The 17,224-nt window shown below is 39.3% G+C and overlaps 1 protein-coding gene across 5 annotated transcripts in view; it reads left to right on the top strand.

Moving 5' to 3' along the window:
* grid2 (glutamate receptor, ionotropic, delta 2) overlaps positions 1-17,224 on the top strand; it is a 261,431-nt gene that overhangs the window by 207,387 nt on the left and 36,820 nt on the right. For all 5 annotated transcript variants that reach the window (XR_005098888.1, XM_037259602.1, XM_037259603.1 and 2 more), the window contains 2 exons: positions 10,570-10,708; positions 13,196-13,391. Coding sequence is in view for 4 of the 5 variants with exons in the window: in XM_037259602.1 (XP_037115497.1) it covers positions 10,570-10,708; positions 13,196-13,391 (335 nt within the window). In the remaining variant the exon portion in view is untranslated. The remainder of the gene's footprint in view (positions 1-10,569; positions 10,709-13,195; positions 13,392-17,224) is intronic.

The raw sequence follows: 17,224 nt of genomic DNA, 5'->3' as shown, positions 1-17,224 counted from the left end.
AATGAAGAGTTATGCTATTTCAGTTTCCTCCCGAACGGTAGCGTAACGGTCCTCCATCTCAACCCCTCAGTGTGCGAAAAGCATTCGCATCCCTTCCATCATTACCTCCACCGCCGCTGTGCTGCACTGCACTGCACTGCTGAGAGGCCAGCATTATCATCACTGCCTCTTTCTCTCTTAATTTCTTCTTCCACTGTCCCAAACTTTCTCAAATCCATTATCCCAACTGAGGATTGCTGTTTTGCAGAAGTAGAAGTAATGCCATTGCCGCCACCCCCTCCCACTGTGCCTCCCCCTTATTTTTCATATCTCTATCCATCCAGCCAAGAAGAGGAAGTCTCACAGCAGCTCTAATACACTCAACTCTCTTCTGTTCTTTTCTCGACGCTTGGCTTTCTCATTTTCCTTTCTCTGGGTTCTCACGGATCATCACTTCCTCCATTCACTCCTGTCATAAGTCGAATTACATTTGCATGTCTTTGTCAGTGTGTGTGAATGCGAACTCGGTATGGACATTCAATACATACTGTAAGAATGTCTAAATTTAGCGACACTCGACTTGGTTCTCTTGAAATTTGCGGATGGTGAGTCAGACTCAGACGTGGTCATTAGTATCCGGTAATGATCATTACTGTCTTGTCGTGGAGCAGTTGGACCTTGACTCATGAGATATTTTGTAACTGGTAATGATTATTTGGTATGTCGTGTCTCGTCATGTATTTACTGCCATTTTGTATTGTTATTTGGCATCTGGTAACGTCATTTTGATTTCCGGCAACGGTATTTAGTAATGTTGTTTATCTGATAATGATGCTCGGTGAGTGTATTAGGCAATTGTTGCTGTGTAGCAGGGAGGGTGCAGACAGAAGCCTGTTGCTGCTCAAAACAAAATGATGGCTTAACAATAATGAACATAATCACAAGCAGTTAGCAAACAATGAATAACATGCTGCAAAGGGCCGTTCAGTTGCGTTTGTGCTGTATTAATTTCTGCACATTGGCCATTAACCAGCGTGCTTGCGTTGCAAGCGTCAGGGCGTAATGGATGTGTTGATCATCACTTGCTGTTAATACGCTTGCTGTCTCCATCTTGAATGCTCGCTCGTGCTGTTTAAGATGCAAGGGCCTGCTGGTAGATTTGACGATATCACCACACATGAAGGAAGCAGAGAAGCAGAGAAGACCTTTGAGATGAGTACATATTGTTTACTCTCAATTTTTTTTTAATTCAAGAGTTTTTATTCGCCATGTTTGAGCGTGCCAAACAAGGAATTCGACTTCGGTAAAACTGGATGGCTCACACCTGAATTCAGAGGGCCTTTACATGAAAGTCAGCTATGCGAACAATTCTAACCTGTTTTGTGGTAAAAGTATTTGGTATCTTATACTGATATATAGTTATGACATATCGTCAAAGTATCTGGTAGTAATTATGACATTTGGTATTTACTCATGGTATTCCCTGGTTTGTAATTTCTCCTGGTGCCTTCGTTTCACCTTGATCACAAACTTTGATTGCTGCACAACGTTATCCTCGCCACATGACTTCACCGCCTAGTTTCAGTTAAAAGCAGAAGCTTATGTGAGTTATGAGTACAAGTTCACGACGCCATCGATTATGGAAAGTCGTTTAAAAAGGTAGAGAAAGCAATTACGGCGCCTGTTAGCTGGAAAGCGAGCCAGGTTTCCCTTTTCATAAGTCTGAGTCTGTAATTGCATTGTGTCACATTTAATTAGACACTGAGAAAAAAAACTTTTAGTCTCTAGAGAGTAAGAAAAAGGGGGAAAAAACAAGAAGGAATGTGGAATTTAAACAAGAACTTAAATGGATGCTAAAAAACAGGATTTTGCTATTTCCGTTTGATTACAGCTCAATATTCTTTTCCCAACTTCTTGGCATATATTCAATTAAAACTCATGTCTACATCATCGAAAGAAAATATCCTGTGGTACAACTCACCCGCTGCTGAAATAGTTGGGCATAGCTGAGAATACCAATGTCATGTTTCTTAAAAGATACCTAAAATATTTTTTCATGATTTAAAACTTGTCTACTTTCGTGTTTACCGTATATCCATGAAAACAGAGGCACAATCCGGAAATGCATTACAAGTCTCTGTTGATTGTACCACAGCGCCAGTAAACCATAGTGGACAATTCCGGAACTACAAAACATTCCTACGCCAGAGACCCAACATTGGGATACAAGCTATTAAAAGTCAGCTCTCCCTAATATGTCTTACTTCGAAGGAAATCAAAGTGAAAATACCCATCTAACCCCCAATACCCAATTTCCATTATTTTCCAAAGTCTTTCCAAATAAAAGTTCTAAGTTTGCCCAAACAACGAAAACATCAATGATTATATTGTGCAAAATAAATTGGCGGATGCACAAAGTCAATCAGGAAGCAATTAAGCGTTGTTTGTTCTGGCTGCACTCGGCTGAGAAGGCTGACCTTGGAGACACAATACGTCGTGAAAAAACGTCTGCTTATTGGAAGCAAGGGGATTAAAATATATGCAGTGATTGCGGCGGCTCCCAGGTGACAGATGCTGGGTCGAACGCCATCCGCCAATTAAGAACGGCTTCAGAGCTGTTGTGACAACCTTACATTTTCATGCGTTCGGCAAATTAACATTTTGAACTTCAGGCTGCTATTACCTTAGAAATTGAAGGGGTGGAAAATACTGACACCTGGATGAATGGAGAAGAGTCATGCTGATTCAGAATTTGAGCTTGGTAGTCACCACTGTGCCATACATTGCTTCAGAACGCCAATTTGTTTCCACTGGGCAGTTTTACCATTGGCTCTCGTACGGCTTCCCAGTTGGAAAAGTTTGCCATGTTTTTGCTGCAAATCAATTCTGCTCAAGATGGGCTCTTTGGGATCCAACGGCATGGCCGGGAGAAAGCGTATAATTGAAAACAAGCGCCGTGGTGTTTGAACTCGGCCACAAAGTCTAATAGACTATTTTCTTCCTCGTCGGCGAGGCCCAACTTTTGCCCTCTAGGAAACAAAATGCTTGGCTACACACAAAAATGTCCCATTCACCATGAAGGGGGACACACACAAAAATACGCACACACATATAACCTTGAGTGTGTGTGTTGGCTCTTGTTCCTCTTATATTATACACAGATTGTATTGATCCATATGCTGTAGAGGAGCCTGTAAATAAAGGGAAGAATTTCTGCTGACTTTGTCACATTTGTGTTGCGTTCAAGTGTGAAGAGTCAGGCTGAAGTGCTGAGAAAGCTGGCAAGAAGAAAATATAATGCTTCCAATGTCACCATGGGTCGTTTTGTCCAACGAGCTGAAGTGAATAGAATCCAACAGATCCGATACAGGAGTTTTAGAAAAAAAAGTATGCCTTCTGTAAGTCTTTAAAACAATATGAATAAATATCCACAGTAGCTACTTTATGAAATAATACTAAATATGTAAATGAAACCTACTGCCATAGATGAAGATTTATAATATAAAAATACTATTTTGGTGGAAAAAATAATTATTATTTATGTTTTGATTATATATTTTTTGTTATTTTCAACATATACTTCACAATAAGAATAAAATGGGCCATAATAAGAGAATACTTTATTTTTTTATATGGCAGTACTGTATTATATTTTTATACATCATTGACTGGATGGAAACCTCATAAAGCATCATCCCTGCCCCATAAATGTCTCATCGCAGCATCCAAACAGCACGTGAGTGGATAGAGGTAGAGTTTAATGTATGGCTACACACACGCACACGTACACACGGGAGTGTATCTCAGGGAATACATTATATTCAATCATTTCATTTTCCCCCGCTTTCTTATGAAACCGAGCCAGCTCCGATTAAAGACTGCAGGGCCCCCATTTCAACACCCAGGGGTCAATGTGTGCAATTTTAATTCCTACCCTCCCCTTCTCCATTTGAAAGTCACATTCCTATTACGACATACTGCGCTTCTGATCATGTTGACTCGGCAAAGATGAAGTCAGGAGATTATGCATCTTGCACTCAGCTCATGAATTGAGCAGAGGGAATTTAACTAAACCTCAAAATAACATATTACAATAGAAATGGTCTTTTGTTCGAATACCTGATTAGTTTTTTAGTGTGCCTATTGCTGGCGTTGGCCCTTCTATGTCACAATCTGGTATATATATATTTTTTCTCTCTCTCTAGTATACTGTATTGGTAAGTCCTCATGGTTTTTAGATTTTTTTTTTCTTTTTTACAAAATATCCACCAAATTAACATGTTAAAAATGGCTTTCTCTCTTTAAATAAACTTCTGAGTTGGGACACTCCTAAGTCAAGTGGCCCACACTGGCCTGATTTGTTCGTGTTTGTGCATGACCGAGCAAAGACATTCTCAGTGCATTCAAGTTTGTGCCTTTTCCAGTGCATTACCTCTCCAAAAATGTTGGCGGAGAGAGCAGGTGCCCGACTGACATATTGGCCCCATTTTTTTTTTTTAAGGATAACATCTGCGTCCTTGGCTAATATAATTTGGTTTGTATCAGTACAATATTCAATGATTTAGTTTTCCTCACCACATGATCAAATGTATTCTGCTTTTTTCTTCACTCCCACTGAAATGGATGCTCTGTTCTCTGCTCAGTTTTAAACGTTTTCTCCATTATCTAAAATGATGGAACAGCTCCCCTGCTGGGCCCTACTCTGTGGGACTACTTCAATTGTGTGCATGTGAAATGTCCATTTGGTGGCAATAGTACACTATATTTTTGTCATAAATTCCAAGGGTTTTAATCTTGCAAGAACAGGAATATTTTATAGAGGAAGTGCACCAAGTGCAGTATATAAATTCCTCTGATTAGAATGGAAGCAGCTGTCTAGTTTGTACTAAGCAGCTTTTCACAAACATTATTGTAATTCAAAGTTTAATTCAAAAATTTAAATATTTCTGCAATGCCAGCTTTAAATGTTTATAAATTGTACAAAAATATATGTTTTTGATTACCTTTTTTTTGATAATTATAAAGGCTATTTTGAAACTAAGTTATTTGTTACATTCAATTTAAATAACCTTTTAATTGTCACGACCTTAAATAATAAATTCAATTAAAAAGATCATTATTACTACTACTATTTCTTTTACTTACTGAATAATGATTTTTAGTAACCCAGCATCGCTGATGACATTTGGAATTGTAACGCTTTACTGGACTTAGTAACTGTAACTATATTACAAAAATATGAGTAATGCATTATAGTTACACTGTTAACACCGTGTGAAGCACATTTTTATTCTTATCAGGGATAAAAAATCCTTAAAATTGAGGTGGGCAGCAGAAAAAGTGTTGGTGGTGCAAGCTTTCATTGGGAGAAATGTGGATGTTGCAACACTTCACCCCTCACTTGGCATTTAAATGGGCTTGAGTCAACGTTAGGTTACCATTTGAATATATGCTTAATAACTTTTTACCCGTCGCATTAAATCAGAGCATGTGCTGGGTGGAGAGATAAACTGGGTGTTTCTGCAACCCCAAAAAGCTTCCAAGGCTTACGGGTGGAGGCATAAAAAGGTTCTCAAGCACAATAAAAAGATTGAGGAGGGCTGCTTTCCACATTTTCTCCCATTGTCACACCTTTCCCCAGCTTAACCCAGCCTTACGTCATCCCCAAGTTCTGTCAAGTAAATGGTTAGCGGGATGTGGGGGGTAGTCAAAGATTCCTGCAAGTCATCAAACGGGACAAGTAATCTAAAGCAGTGGAGAGACGCATGCAAAAAAAAAAAAAATCCTGAATGTGCCCGAGTACTTCAAAGCAGTTCTCATCTAGAGCTCCCTTTTTTACCGGCACCATGTCAACAAGGGGAGGAGCGTTGGGTGGTCGGGTTTGAGGCAGATGAATTGGCTTTTGTGGAATAATATTTGCAGCAGGGAGACACAACACCTCTCGACTAATTTGTCATCCCTGTCTCTTGTGTTTATTTCAGTCCAAACAAATGATTAACAGAGCGCAGACGTGTTTGTTTATGGTTTGCTCGGTTTCTCGTGAGCTGGAGGCTACCGAATTTGTGTAGACAAATCAATAGTCTGTGTCACTTTTTGCTCATCATTACCGTCGAGGCACTTTGATATCCATACTGGGAGAACAATCTGAGTTCCAATTACTCTGGAAAACTTGCTTCTCACCAGCTGGGTTATGTCATCAAGACAGTGCATGGGATTATAATCAAGCCGTTTATGCGCTCAGTATTTGCTGCAAAGTGTTAAATGCTCTTGCGACATTGGCAAGTACTGAGACATTTTGATGTTGGCGTTTATCATTAATACAGTCGTGTCAGTGTCAATTGTATAAGTGTCAATTTTATTTTGATGCTATTTTTTGTGAACAATTGAGCTATGAATCAAACATTCCGGGCTCAAACTTGCTATTATAAACCCTTTATTAATTCAAAAGGCAATCTCAAGTTAAATTCTGACATTCTTTGATTAAAAAAAAAAGTGCTGTTAATGGTGTAACCAATAAGGGCAGCATTAACTTTGACAAAGGAGACATTGCCATTGCATTGACAACTAAATTATCTGTGAAACATAAAATCAATTTAAAAAAATCGGGTATAACGACATTGGCATTGCACTGATTTTTGCCATCTTTATATATATCAAAGGCCAAAGAAAAAGTAAATTACTCAAAGAAAAAAAAAACACTTTGATGCCTATCAATGTCATGCCTAGAGGCGGTTCAAATGCTGACATTCCCGTGCAATTTTAGACATATATGCTTTGTAAAATGGGCTGAACTGTAAAGTTGCGTCATTCTGTAGCCGGATTGCTGTGACTCCCAACAGGGAGCGGCATCAGCCGAACAACTTCCAACTCTTCGAAGAAGGCCTAATGAAGCACTCTCGTCATCTCTCAGCCAAGAATAACTGCAGAGAAATGGCGTAACTTTTTTGGGCGTTGTGAGGCTAGATTAAAAAATTGAAAAGATTACAGCGCTTTTGATGGAGGAGGCTTGCCAGGACGTTTTGATGTGTCCTCCGTGTGGGTGATATTGCAAAGGGAACGCAGGGAGGCTGATAACATATTGCATAAATTATGCTCTTGTATGTTTTAATAATAGAACCCACACGCAGTGCACAAAGATTTTGAAAAAAAATTACAAATACCTGGCAGTAGATGACAGTGACATATATCACATTTTCCTGTTAAGATTATTGTAAACATTTCACAATAAATACCTGGAAAGACATGTTGTGATACTGATGATAGAAAACTCCAAACATTGTATTCGTTTCCATTGATAAAAAAAACCCAAAAACAACAATGAAGGGCTGTATTTGTAGACAGTGTTCCTCGCCGTGAGCTATGATCGCCCTGACCAACTTTACATCTGCCATTGGAGGTCTACTTGCATTTCCTTATGAACATACTTTGCACGCTTCAATTTTCTGTAAGGACTCCAGCAAATCAGTTTCTGCTTCCACCATGCCAAGGACTGTGTCCCTCTCGCACAAGCTTTCAAACAGTGTTTGAAAGTAGCTGGTAATCTTCACCCAACCAGGCTAATCATGTCATGAGACGAAACAGTAAGAGTAATCGTAATTAGCCACACTGTTATGTAACAGTGGGCCAGGATGGCGCAATAATAATAATAATAATACTGAGCAACTTTTTCACAAACAAAAAAATATTCATTATTTAATTTCAGACTTTCTAGGCTCACGTTTGCATAACTTAAGGGTTTGTGCATCTTCAACCTTATTTGTATGTTGCCTGTATTCTTCCTACAAGGTAAAATTCATGACAGAATTTTTCACCATTTGTAATGTTGCCGAGCTGCCCAAGCCGTCATGATAGATGGCCGACAAAATGATACATCACATGTTTTATACTAAAGCGCTGTTGACTGAGCGGCCATGCATGACTTATCTGTTGTCACTGACTCTACAAAAGGGAGATAAATAAAAAGGACAAATACATTGTATTTAAAATCAGGACTTGAATGTTAATTGATGGTATTGTGTGAGGTTGCATGGAAATACTACAGAATTCTTCATGATGGCATTCTATCATTTTTATGCTGTTATGTGTTTTGAGCTCAATCGATATAGAACCTTTCATTTTCAGATCATACTGAGTCATACGATTTCTTATTTACCAGAATCCATACAATCACATTTCCTGCAGTCGTCGAACATTTGAATTAAAATGCATGTTGACACATTTCTATGCAGCAAATAAGATGCGGCTTCTGCACAGCCACAACTCTAATAGATTAAAGCTATTTACATAGTCTATGTAAACCTTTTATACATTAGTTATTTTTGTATAGGTTGGAAGATTATTTTCTCAATATAATTCCAAATAATAATAATATCAATAAAATAATACCACCTCCAAAGTTTAAATACATTGTAGACCTATTTAAAGACAAAAAAAATACACAAAATGAGAACAAAAAAACTAAAATAGTTTGTAATGCAATCACATTGAAAATTCTGAAAAGTCATTTTCCGCTAAAGAATACCCCATTGACCAAACTCACAAATTCACTTGAATGCAAAATTGAACTCAATGTTTTCCTGTCACCTCTCTCATTCAGATTACAATTAAATCTTGCACAATACAAAATAGCTCAATCCAAAGAATGCAGTTGTTGCTCTTACTCTGAATCGAGGACAAAGCAACTAGCGTATGCTTTTTAATATTGCATGGTGCTCTAAGAGTAGCTTAGCGCACGTTCAATTTTTTTCGATCTGCGGATGCAGACATCCCTGACTGTATTACATATTTTATAGAATTTGTTCATGTAGCCTGAAAATCAACATGAAAAGTGTTCTTTATCTTAACACAATGGCTGTTCTCTGCTTTAATTCCATGGCTACTTTGTGACTATTTCTATTTCTAGTATGAAAAGTCACAATACTAAAGTATCCTCTGCAGCTGGAATAAGTCACAAAGGTCATGTTATCGAAGCTGTTGAAGTCTGAGGAGTAGCAGTCATGGCTTTGCATACATTTCAAAATATTCCTTTTCCCACTGGCCTTTCATATCATCTTTTCTCATAAATACTCCATGCTGGAGCTTAATCAAAAAAACATAATTTGCTCATTTCAATCTATAAGACCTGAGGTAACAATTGTAGAAGACGTGTATTTATTTATTTACTGTGTGCTGCAAATCCTCAAGGGGAAATTCTCTTTACACGTTCAGTTCATTGGCCTTTTGATGACGGGACTGGAATTCACAATAAAAAAAAAAATCCATGCATTTCCTGGTTATTAGGGCCATAAATAACAAACAAAAAAAAGCATGTTTAGTCCATAACATACACACAGTATAGGATAAGTTTTTTATGAATTGGAGTTCAGAATTGGAGTTCACGGTCAAGCAAATGTCTAAAAATAAAAAAATAAAAAAACTCAATTGGATACAACCCTGAACCTGCTAAGCAAAAAGAAAATAGACGTCAAGATACAGTAGATAGATAAAAGGCTCGCCCATTCTACAGCGAGACATAAATCAAAGCGATTAACGAACAGCAACCATTACTATTTATTGATGTGGGCATGATATATATAAATTCTCCAGGTGGAAAGCGGGCGAGATGCATCTTCCGATATGTACAGCAGTTGTAATATCTGATGCCATACGGTGGCAACATAAAAGCATGCAGATGGAGTTTGTGAAGTGGCTGTAAAGTAGCGAATATCGCGGCGCCCTCAAGCTCGCACTAAAAATGTGATGTCAGCAACAAATGCACTGGCGGAGAGGGAGATACCGTGAAGAAGGCCGATAACAAATTGGAATTGAATCAATGTGAGAGAAGCAGAGATGCTCGGGCCTTAGAGGGCCAACGGGAAGACGGGGAATAAAGCAACAATACGGCAGAGGGGGGAAAGATAAAGAGGACATGGGATTATGTGGGTGGGTGTCACATGTATTATTGAGAAGCTGCTTTTGGGAGCTGGGGGGCGAGGGGGGTTCTCAGGCTATTTATTAGTGTGCCATTGCTACCAGTACAAATGAGCTCCATTTCTCAAGAACTAATGACATCTGAGTTCTTGAGCACTGCAATGAAATTGTCTGTTCTCGTCAAACTTTGTCTTCACGGCAAATTTTGAAAAAGATCTGACTAAGACCGGGTGATTGGATATTCTGGGCTATGGTAGCCGTTAAATTACTTTAAAAAAGAGCGAGCAAACATGGTGGAGGCCAGACTAAAAGTAAACGTTTATGTGACGTCGGAGGCTGTAAAAAAACATTCTGCAGGCCGCAATTGGCCCCTGTTCCACGGGTTTAAGACCACTCATATTGAGTCGTCCGTGAAGCAGCATGTTTTTGTCAAGTGGGACTTGCCGTAAAGGAACATTTGAATTTCGCACATGGTAACACAAGCCCAGATTTGCACCCATAATGTCTACATTGTAAAATAGATGTGTTTTCCAAAAGCAAATAGATCTCAAGTTTAGATTAAAACTTTATTTAAACTGCTTTTCTAATTCACAGAATTTTACATGAGTGTCTTTTCCTTTGCTTTGTCATTTGGATTTGTTTGCGCAACCGTTTCAACTCTCAATGTTTGTGTATTTCTAGGTGGAGAGGTCCCCTACACCACCCTGGCCACAAGGATGATGATGGGCTTTTGGTGGATGTTCGCTCTCATTGTCATTTCCTCATATACGGCCAATTTAGCCGCGTTCCTCACCATCACGCGCATCGAGAACTCCATACAGTGAGTGTCGAACAACAGTGTGTGTTTATGAATCTTTTATGACATTTACATATGAGACGACATGTTATCCATCCCCCTATCCTTGTACTGTTTTTGAGCCCACCTCCCCATTCACCCTGACACAGGATTGTAATTTCCTGTTCTTTTTTCCAAGTTTGGATGTCAGTGTGTATGTCAATCTGTTTGTAGTTGTGTGTGTGTGTGTGTGTGTGTGTGTGTGTTTGTTTGTTTGAGGGTTGAAAAATGTCTCAGATAAACAAACAAGAAAATTGGAGAAAATTGAGAAACATGTACCTTTGTTAGAGATTTGTAAGCATATTCAAGCACACACACTATGGACATGCCAAAATGTCCTCCACATGAAGGTAACATGACGGGTTACAAAGATTGAAATACAAGAAGAAACTCTCTCTCACTCTCTCTCGCTCTCTCTCTCTCTCTCTCTCTCTCTCTCTCTCTCTCTCTGCCTTGTGTTTATCTATCTTGTGTGTTTTGCCCAAACTTGTTTCCTGGTGCCACTCGGAAGCATTCATCACTATCTCTCATTGGACTAATCAGCATTCCGAAACATCTCCTCCGCCCGCCGGTGCCTTTCTACCTTGGCACGTCGTCGGAATAAATAACATTCATTATTTCGCTCTTGATTTGTGTCCGTCCGTCTATCCGGATGTTTGCTTTTTCCATGTATTTTCATTTCCTACGTTCAGACTACTGCTCATTTTGTCTTGCCTCCCTGAAAATGTACTGTCATTAACAAGTGCCTCTCAGCTGGTTTCTGTTGGGCAAATTAAGGATTTCCATAAATTTTCATGCATTATCTATAATGTGTTTACTCTTCCGGGGTCATTAGAGGCATAAATCCTATCTTACATGGCCCTGCAGCCTGCAAAGGTGGGTGCCGGAATAAAGAAGAATTAAGTCATGCATCAAAGTGGTCCAAAGAAGTAAACTTGGTTCCAAAAATAACCTTTGCCGATGAGTTTCATGCTGCTTAACCCGACATGACGTTACAATGACGAACGATAAACAATAAAAAATGTTGTTTTGTGGACACCCTGAGATACCCTTTGCCCCATGGCCCCCCCAAGAAAGAAATCCTAGCTCCGCCAGTGTTTGTAACACTTCATCAACCAATCAACATTCTTATATGCTGATGTGTAAAAATGACCTCTTGAATAAACGCCCGAGGTGACTATTTAAGGAAAAATGATAGACAGGACTGGAAGAGGCAGTTGTGTTCCTCTTCATGTCTAAGGAAAAGGTAGCTGGACCAAGAAGATGTCATTTAACTATTAATGCTTTTTGTTTCATGGTGGAAATGAAATAAGAAGTGAGCATTCGGGAGCATCTCTGGTCAATTTCACGGTTGGATGTTTTCCCTCAATTTCACTGCAGATTCTTTAGGAAAACAGTAAGGGGCGGTGGCTAAAAGAAAACGAGAAAAGTGCCCGATGTTGAGCCATAGAGACAACAATGGGGATGAAAGAATTTTTAATTGAGGCAGAAAGTCACAAAGAAAATACGTAGATTTAGCAGAGTCAGGCTCAGATGAAATCTCGTTATTAAATAATCGCAAAAATAAATTACATTTAAGACTTGACACACTGAGAGCTGTTCACATAATTGAATTTCTCATTTTTTTGTTGCAAAAATGTTTCATAGATATGATCAACACTGTCTTTTATTACGTTTTTAACAAGTGTCACACCATGTATGTCATTCAATATCTAATTTATATTTAGGAGCAGAATTTTGTTAATTTTCCTCTAATTACTTTTACGGTATAATATAGTGACTAGTAAGCATGCACAAGGAAGCAATAGAGGGAAGAATCTCAAGCATAATATGTACTCCCAAAGGACTTATGCGAGGGCACAATATATCAAGGTCAACGATGAACCCTCCCAGTCATGTTAGCAGCAATGCACATTAAAACGTTGATAGCCATTTGTTCAGGCAGGTCAGGGAGGAAGAGGGCCACAGGGAAACCACAAAAGTCAGGACCTTCTGGAAACACAACAGCATCTTTGTAAGCAAGCAGCCTTGTAATTGCACATACACAGCCACCATCAATCTTACCCACCGCTAAATATGCCCACAGCGTGAAGTGCACCTCAACTGAAACATAATAATAATAATAATAATAATAACTTTTTGTGGTGTATTTCACCTTGACTGATAAAACATTTTCATGTTGCGAGACATCTTTTGAAAATAAAAATTCAACAGAAGACACTCCATCACTAGATAGTGTAGAGAAACTCTTAAACGTACAAGTTATTGTGTGTTGTACTCACATTTCCTTTGTTTGTGCTGATTATTGTCATTTTTGTATACTTATTAGCTTAAGTATATGTACAACAAAAACATTGACATTGCCATTCCTAATTTTTTGGAGGTGAGCGTAACTAAATACTGCTCTTCATCATAATATTTCAAGATTATTTAGTTGTCTACTAAAATGCGTGTGACTTCTTCCCCTGCCAGGTCCCTCCAGGACTTGTCCAAGCAGACGGAGCTTCCCTACGGCACAGTGCTGGATTCTGCCGTGTACGAGCAGGTACGCTCCAAGGCGATGAACCCCTTTGAGAGAGACCCCATGTACTCGCAAATGTGGCGGATGATCAACCGCACAGGAGGAGCCGACACCAACGTGGAGGAGTCCAAGGAGGGCATTCGAAAGGTGAGCACAGTTTTCAAGTTGAACTGCGATGACTGATGCTGTTGGTGACGTCAATTATTTTGAAGCTTTGAGCTCGTGGAATTGTTGTCATGTCCATGTGAAGAATGGTTTTATTTTCATGGGTTGGCATTAAGAAGCAGTGACAAACCTCTGAGGGGCGGCAAGAAAGCGCCTGTGCATCATGGAGAATGCAATATGTGTGTGCGTGTGAGCGTGCGTGTTTTCAATTCATTCAGCTTCCATTTTTTTCCTCACTCTGCAGACAGCCCTTGAGGCTTTTCCCCCTTGCACCACTTTAAATTTGTTTAAAGAGGAAGCAAGAGTGAAGGTCTAATTATGATTTTTTTTTTCCTGTTGTTTTTGATCAAATTAAAAACCTGGGTTTGTCAACTTGGACTAATAACAGTAATAATGTTTTTCAATTCACTTTTTCATTATTGCTTCATATTAGCTCAAATGTTTAGTTGATAAGCTTTATTAACTGGCCTTTTTAGGTCAATGAAATTTAAAAAATGATATTGTATTAGCTTTTTCCAAAACTTGATTTTCAGTGTACTTTATTTATTTATTTTTTTCCTTGCTGTGTTTTAGTATAGTAACACTTGTTGCGTTGGCATGCTCTTGACAGCTTGTGCATGCGTTTTAATGTTAATACAGATTTATTTGCGTTTACTTAACCATTTCCATGTATTTTTATACATCGTTCAATTGACGGAGGTCATGTCGCGTCTCTCCCGAAGGTCCACCATCGCTTAACTGTAACGGTATAAATACTCACATCTGCAGGTGTCCTTCTGAATTGAGTTCACTTTAATTAAGCACTCTTTTAAAAAGTCTGAGCGTTTTTTTTTTTACCTTGAAGTTTATCAGGGGTGAAAAAATGTCTTCATCGAGCAGCTTTCAAGATGTCCCCCAAAGAGTTACATAAGCTAATTAAAACACCTCATGTAAATTTGAAAATGTGAAGCCTTTTTCATGTCACTGACCGTTACCTTGAATAGCACATCAGCGGCTTGAGGCTATTTGGCCATGATGTCATTAACACTTCCTCATGGACATCTATCAGTGTGATATATTTAGACGTGTGGCGAGTCCCTGCCTGTTTGTTATATCTGAGTCCTTTGAGACCTTCATTTCCTTCTCTCATTTTTCCTTTCAGGCCTTTTATGCCCCACTCGTCCACAATAAACCTTCCTCCATCACTGTTGTCTCCCGAGCTCGATGGATTTTCTCTCCTTTCACTTTCCGTCCCCCATAGCGAAATATTATTAAATGTCAGAACGGGTCAACATCTCAGCTGTCTCTCTGTGTCTCATACACACAAACGCACACACACATACGTACGTATACACAGGCATCCCCATCCATGCCCAAATGTGTAACTAAATGTGTAAGCAGACATCTGTCGCCTCTGTATGGAAGTCATACATGACACTATGAGGGGCTAGCAGGGACATAATTCAAGATTGCATAATTCAAGATTAAAATCTCTCGCCCTTTCTTTCTCTCTCTCGCTCTCTCTCTCACTCACTCACTCAGAGTGTGGAATTTCTAATGTATGCATAAGAGATGTCAAATCCAGGTCCAAGAAGTAAAAACCCTGTCACGGTTTGGTTTCAGCCACAGGTGGTTCTAACCAACCAAGCTGGCAAGTAAGGGACTGGGAAGCCTTTAGGACTTTGATAATTTGATGCAATTTCTTTGTTCTGGTCAAAACTGTAGCAGCAGCGTTCTGAATGAGCAGCTGTTTGATGCTCTTTTGAGGGAGTCTATTCAGGAGACCATTACAGTAATCAAATCTACTAGAGATAAAAGCATGGATAAATTTCCCTGGTCTGCTCGAAGCATGCGATCTTTCAATCTGGATGTGATTTTCAGATGGTAAAAAGGCTGTTTTAGTGATTGATATGACTGCTGAAAGTCAGATCTGAATATTTCAGCACACCAATTTCTTTGGCTTCTCAATATCTTCCTTTATTTAGTCCCCAAAACAATCAGTTTTGTTATGGTTTAGTTTGGTTCATCCAGTTATTAATTTGTTTTGGACAGTGACACAACAACGTAATTGAACTTTTATGATCTGAGTACATTGATAGAGACAGTATAACTGTGTGTCATTTGCATAATAATGATAGCCAACACTGATGTTCTAAAAACCTAATGGTAGCATATACAGGCTGGGCAAAATGGGACCAAGGATTGACCCCTGAGGTACTCCACATATAATGGCCATTAGATCAGATTTAAAATAAGCATTTCACGTGTATGCCAGAGATATTGATCAGTATTGTTGCGTGTGAGTTAGTCAGTCATATGTGTGAATGACAAAAAGTTCAGTTGCCAGTTGGCCTGTGTCAGTCGTGTTTGTGAGAGCGTTTTAGTTGTTTGAAAAAGGTCATCCTGAATTATGTCCTTGACAGGCCCTTATTTGGAGCCCACCCTGGCTACATCATATCATGTGTCTCGTATGTGTCAGTCGATCAGTAGAGTTCAATAAAGCAAAATGTATTTCACCTCTGACTTCTCGTCTCATCCGCTGGATGACTTGTAGGATATGAAGTAATGTACCTCAAATAAGGACACTGGGGGGAAAAAATGACATGTTACTCATATGTCAACTTTTGTGAGTTTTTTTTTTCTCTTACTGTGACAAGTTTGTTACTGCACATTGTACATATCTGAGCGTAGTAGTCACAAACAGTGCATACGCAGTCAAGGTCCCCTCCATGCACTTTGCACACACTGATATGCTTTTTACACTCATGATGCAGGTGAACTCACACACTCATGATGCTACACACACACACACACAAACACACACACCTGCAATATCAATAACACTCCCCATTGCGGTAAGTGGGAATATCTGACAGGCGCTTTAAGAGTCTCTGATGACTTCGGAGTGATTTTTGGAGTTGAGTGGATTGTCAGTTCAAGTGATTTTTCTGTCAGTGTGACCTTCTGCTGCACTGGGTGAACGTGCCACTCAAGGCTTGGTATGCGTCTTAAAGTGCTGACCGAGACCCCTTTGCCAAATTGAGCAGAGAATTGAGAGAATGGATTTTTTTTTGGGAGGGGGGGCTTGCATATTCCAAATTTCTACTCGAGCGTTGCAGTAAACGATGGCCAATGAGGGAGCTTAAGGTGCCGTATTAGAAAGCTGTGAGTAAAAAGCCTCATACATAAATGTATATGTGCCTGGTCGATCGGAAAAGTCATTTCTGAAATCAAACCCTTTATTTCTTTGAAGAGGAATTTTCAGTTGGATTATACTCATCAACAGCTTTTAGTCGTCAGGGTTTTCATGGCTCATGAAAATGACAGAACTTGTATTATTCTGATGCTGTACTGTAAAAAAAAAAAAAAGTATTTATCATTCGACTTTTGTAATCATATACTAAAATTCAAAATGTAAACCAACGCATGAGGAGAACCCATGTCTTTTTTGGATCTTCTGACTGTGAGGCAGATGCGCTCACCACAAGGCCACCATGCTGACATCTATCATTTTCTGGAGGAGGAGGGGGGGGTTGTTGAATGATGGCCAATGCATGATGGTCAGTGAAGCCCATAGGAGGACAACTTTGACATCTGTGCATTTGTCCCCAATGTCCTCCCCCTAATGTTAGACAGGGTGCGTTTGTGTGTTTGATGGTTCCCACTGCACTATTGCTCCCTCGTAGTCCATTAAGTTAATAAGAAAATGAATTGATGTATTCGTAAAAACATGAAAATGAAGCGCCATCCAATATGTTCTGTCTCTATGCAGTTTCCCCTCCTTTTAAATCTGCTCTCACCTTCTCGTTGTCTACTTTTCTCCATTTGGACCAAAT

The sequence above is a fragment of the Syngnathus acus genome, chromosome 9, assembly GCF_901709675.1.
Source record: "Syngnathus acus chromosome 9, fSynAcu1.2, whole genome shotgun sequence".
NCBI lineage: Eukaryota > Metazoa > Chordata > Actinopteri > Syngnathiformes > Syngnathidae > Syngnathus > Syngnathus acus.
Note: the sequence above shows the minus strand (reverse complement) of the source record. Positions and strands in the feature narration are given on the sequence as shown.